Below are 4,811 nucleotides of genomic sequence, written 5' to 3'. Positions count from 1 at the left end.
ATCCATTCATCCATCTACCTATCCATCCATCCACCCATCCACTCATCCAACCACGCCCATTCCTTCCTTCATCTTTCCATCCAACCACCACTCACATTCACCAGTTCCCACTGGACCAGGAGAGAGACCAGAGGAGGAGCACCAAATTTGACTAGAATCTGTGGGGCTCTGCAGCTAGGGGAGGAGACCCATGGCAAATAGACCATACCTGGTAAGGACTCCTGTCGAGACCAGAAAGGTGTCTGGTAGGAGGAACAGAATCCCTGTCTCCACACATTGCCTCACCTCCCTCCTCACCTTCCTGTGATCAGCCCCCAACCAGCCCCTCCAGAGTAGGGCTAAAGACCATGGAGGTACCCTTCAATGTCCCTCCTCCTTGTTTCTCCCTCTGGTCCAGTCTGAACCAGGGGGATGGAGGTATCTGTATCCAGTGTCGCCACCTCCAGCCAGGCAGCTCCTTCACGACCGAAGTCAGCGAACTCGTACTCATCCCTCAGAGCCCTAGCCTCCTTGCCCCTCCTGCAGGCGGACCTGACGGAATGCTCACCTCAGGTTGGTTTTCTGCACAGAGAAGCAGTACTCGTTGATGCCGGTGGTGGGCATGCGGCTCCGGAGCACGTCTTGGGCCGTGGGCACGTAGCCCTCGTCAGCAATGCGTTCCAGGTGGGTCAGGTAGCTGCAGAGCAAGGAGCCCTGAGGAGCAGCCTGGAGGTTTCCCTGTGCTTCTCATCCCCCACCCCCCACTCTGGGCCCAGAGAAGACTTTGCTAGGGAGACGACCCCCAAAGCGAGGATAGATCCGGTGGGGTCTGCGAGTAACCAGGAGCAGCGCTGCCCCAGGAATAACATCACCCCAGAAATAAGGTCACCCTGGGGTGGGTTTACCCAGGAGCAGTGTAACCCCAGGAATGACATCACCCCAGAAGAGGGTCACCCCAGGAGCAGGCCACCCCACTATTGGTCAGCTCGGACCTAACATCTTCCTTCCAGTCTTGGGGGCTGGCTGGCCTGTAGCCCATCCCTAGTCCCGGTCCTCTGGCTCTCTCTCTCTCTGGCCATGCCCTGTGCCCCTGCCTTCCCTGGGACCCCAGACTCACTACATGGCTGAGTCAAGCAGGTGGAACTCGTGCCTTCGCTCGTAGCAGGCATGGACTCCGGGGTCCCTCCACAGCCACTGCACGGCCAGAGCCAGGCACTTCTCAAACGTGGTCACTTTGTACGGGTCCTGCTTCATGATCAGGCTCGCGTGGTGCTGGGGGGTGCGGGGCAAGCCTGTCAGTGCTGCCTTCCCAGGCATCTCTGCAAACCCCTCCCCATCCTGCTGTGGGGTTAACTGTGCTCCCCAAACATATATTCCAGCAATAATTATTTCTTACCTATATAGTTATAAGAATTTATCAAAAGGTTTAAAAAAAAAAACATGAAAAATAAGCCCCTAAAGTCTATGGCCATACCACCCTGAACATGCCGGATCTTGTTTGATCTTTGAAGCTAATCAGGGTCGGGCCTGGTTAATACAGTGAACCCTCGTTTATCGAGGTTAATCGGTTCTAGACCCTACCGTGATAAATGAAATTCCACGAAGTAGGATTCCTTATTTGTAAATCAAATATTTTCGTAGTTAGAGCATAGAGGACATGAAAAAACACCCTCTAGTCAGAAGGCTTAGAAGAAGCAGCTCGTTTAGGAGCCATCAGAGGGCTTAGATAAAATTTCTTAAAAATCCCAAACAATGACAGTACACTGTACAAAAGCAAAAATGCATCTGATACGTAGCTCCGATACGTAGCGATGCAGACAGAAGCGTGTACAGTATGAGCCAATCAGTGGCAGTAATGACAGAGCATGTGCGGTTACGCAAAAACCGTGATAGAGTGAAGCCGCGGAAGTCTAAGCGCGAAGTGGCGAGGGTTCACTGTACTTGGATGGGAAAGACAAGTCCCTAGAGCCCCGGTGACATCATGGGTTATGAGTTGGGCTGCTAACTACAAGGTCAGCAGTTCGAAACCACCAGCCTCTCTGCAGGAGAAAGATGAGGCTTTCTACTCCCATGAAGAGTTTCAGTCTTGGAAACCCACAGGGGCGGTTCCACCCTGTCCTATTGGGGTTGTGATGAGCCAGAGTCAACTCAATGGCAGTGAGGGCTTTTGTTTGTTTGTCTTTTGAGTTGGCAGAAACGGTCCAGCTCTGAAGCAGAAGCAGGAAGGTTAGCCGTTTGAATCCACCCAGACGTAACCTGGAAGAAAGGTGGGGCCATCAGTTTCCAAAAGGCCTCAGCTTCGGAAACATTACAGAGCCGTCCCGCTCTGCACACCGCCACACCTAACATGAAAATATGGATTGAAAAACTAAAACCAAGGAGAGACCCATTTTGTGATTGCTCTGCCATTTGTGTATAACTTTTTTTCATGCTCATGAGGTTTTATTAGGGAAGCTAACATTAAAAAATATCAAGAATACAGTTTTATTTTTAAAAGACTTTCTCAGCCATGCTGGCAGGCACGTCTTTCTCTGGCTCTTGGCCTCTCAACCACAGAGTCCCTGGGCTGCTGCCTTATTTTGTGGGCTGAGAAGCCAACATGTATAACTTTTATACACAGAACTGCAATGATGCGGCTCATTTCAGTTGGAGAAATATATATTTATAGATATACACTCAACCTCACATGTACAGAGCCAATGCTGACTCACAGAGACCCTACAGGACATGGTGGAACTGCCCCTGCGAGTTTCCGAGACTGTCACTCTTTATGGGAGTAGAAAGCCTCCTCTTTCTCCCTCAGAGAAGCTGGTGGTTTTGAACTGCTGATCTTGGGGTCACGCACATATACATACACACACACATCCATATACCTGTGTGATCTTATTTGGAAACAGGGTCTTGGAAGATGTGATTAGTTAACAAACCGTCACACCCCGCTGGCTTGCTCTCTCATTGGCCCCTGATGGGCTACCAATCTTGCCGGGAACAGACAGCCTCATCTTCCTCCGAGGGGCGGCTTGGGGGTTTGAACTGGGGACCTTGTGGTGAGCAGCCCCACGCATGACCACAGCACCCACGCTGGAGTAGGTGGGGCCTAATCCAAAAGGAGCGAGGAAAAGGCCAACGGACGAATTAGACAGCAGTGGGAGGATCCTGAGGGGAGGCGGGCCCTGCACTGCGGTGGGTGGTCCAGGTCCAGGGTCTGAGGGGCAGAGGAAGGGTCCTGGGGTCTGATGAGGGGTCCCGGGTCCTGGTCTGGTCTGGGAGCCGGGCCCTTCCCCAGGCCTGAGGGTGGACAGGTGGGGTGCAGACCAGCCCGGGGGCGTGGCCGCCGGCTCACCTTGCTCTCGGGCCTGCCGAAGGGGATCTGCAACCGGTCCATGGCCTCCACCAGGGCCTGCATGGAGACCAAGACGTTCTGGTAGACCAGGGGCCGGAAGCCCCGGCGCTCCTCCTCCGAGTAGCCGGCCCCGTGGATGATCCGCATCTGCTTGATGAACGTGCTCTTCCCGCTCTCGCCGGGGCCTGCAGGGGGGTGTGCCACCACCGCTCAGCTCCCCGCGGGGACCCCGGCCCCCGGACACGCCCCACCCCTCCAACCCGGGCTCCGGCCGCTGGGCAAGCTGCTTCTCCGCACCGCGCCTCAGTTTCCCCATCTGGTGCATGTGGATCAGGATTTGCTGCTCTCGCTGTGAATTGCTGTGGCGTGGGCACCCCCACCCCCACCCCTGACTCCTGGGGTACAAAGCGTCCGCCCTGTGATCCACAGGGTTTACATGGGCTGAGTTTGGGAAATGAGGTCTCGATCACCAGGCCTTTCTTCCTCATCTGCCTCAGTGTGGAAAGCGCAGCATCACAGCCACGTGGACTCTGAACACCTCCACTGGCCGACAAGGGGTGGCTGCAATGGCTGGGATCGAACTGGGGCCGCCCCCAAACTCACTGCCATCGATCTGAGTCGATGCCTTTGCCACTCACAGCGACCCTCTAGGACAGGGCAGAATGCCCCGTGGGTTTCCGAGGCGGCAAGTCTACGGGAGTAGAAAGCCCCTGTCGTTCTCCCTTCGAGGGGCTGATGGTTTTGAACTGCTGGCCTTGAGGGGTGCTGCCCAATCTGTAAGCCATGAGGCCACCAGGGTTCTGGGGTGAGCGTTCCCCATGGAAGGTGAGCGTCCGAGCCCCCACCCCTCACCCCACTGCAGCCCACCCGGCTTTAGCCCTCCTGATAAAGCTGACGTGAGAACTGAATGAGTCCACAGGGTGAGATTTATCTTGAGGCTCAGGTCAGTTTACCCTGTTGAATATTTTCCACTGCTCAAAACTTTTGTGTGTGTGTGGTTGTGGTTTTTTACAATTTTTTAATGGTTGGATCTGAAGGAGACTATTCCAGGGCACCTGAAAATGGCCCGAATTCCACATGGCAGTGTCCATCCATAAAGTTTTATTGTCACACGGCCACTTCAGTCCGTGGTCGGAGTGCGTGTGGTCTGCGGCTGCTATGGCGTGCCGGTAGCGGAATTGAGCAACTTGATCTGCAAAATCGAAGTTACAGCGCCTCCCGTGTGCAGGGTCATGAGCCCTGGTGGTGGAGTGATTTAACCGGCTGCTAACTGCCACATCAGTAGTTGAGACTCAACAGCCTCCGAGGGAGAAAGAGGGGACTTTCTGCTCTCCCAAAGAGTGACAGTCTCAGAAACCCACACTTCTACCTGTCCTATAAGGTCGCAGTGCGTCGGCAGCAACTCATTGGCACGGAGTTTGCTTTTGATTTTCTTAACTGAAACCACGCGCTGACCTCTGGGTTGGTACAGTGCTTTGGCGTCAGGCAG

The 4,811-nt window shown here is 54.4% G+C and overlaps 1 protein-coding gene across 1 annotated transcript in view; it reads right to left on the bottom strand.

The window, feature by feature from the left end:
* Positions 1–4,811, bottom strand: part of GNA15 (G protein subunit alpha 15) — a 29,756-nt gene that overhangs the window by 4,049 nt on the left and 20,896 nt on the right. The window contains exons 2-4 of the mRNA XM_004714389.2: positions 3,323–3,507; positions 1,097–1,251; positions 548–676 (exon numbers count right to left, since the gene is read on the bottom strand). Coding sequence (XP_004714446.1) covers positions 548–676; positions 1,097–1,251; positions 3,323–3,507 — 469 coding nt within the window. The remainder of the gene's footprint in view (positions 1–547; positions 677–1,096; positions 1,252–3,322; positions 3,508–4,811) is intronic.

Source organism: Echinops telfairi, unplaced genomic scaffold (assembly GCF_000313985.2).
Source record: "Echinops telfairi isolate 266 unplaced genomic scaffold, ASM31398v2 ScPeMD7_7459;HRSCAF=8497, whole genome shotgun sequence".
Lineage (NCBI taxonomy): Eukaryota > Metazoa > Chordata > Mammalia > Afrosoricida > Tenrecidae > Echinops > Echinops telfairi.
The sequence above is the reverse complement of the archived record's forward strand: the minus strand, read 5'-3'. Positions and strand labels throughout refer to the sequence as shown.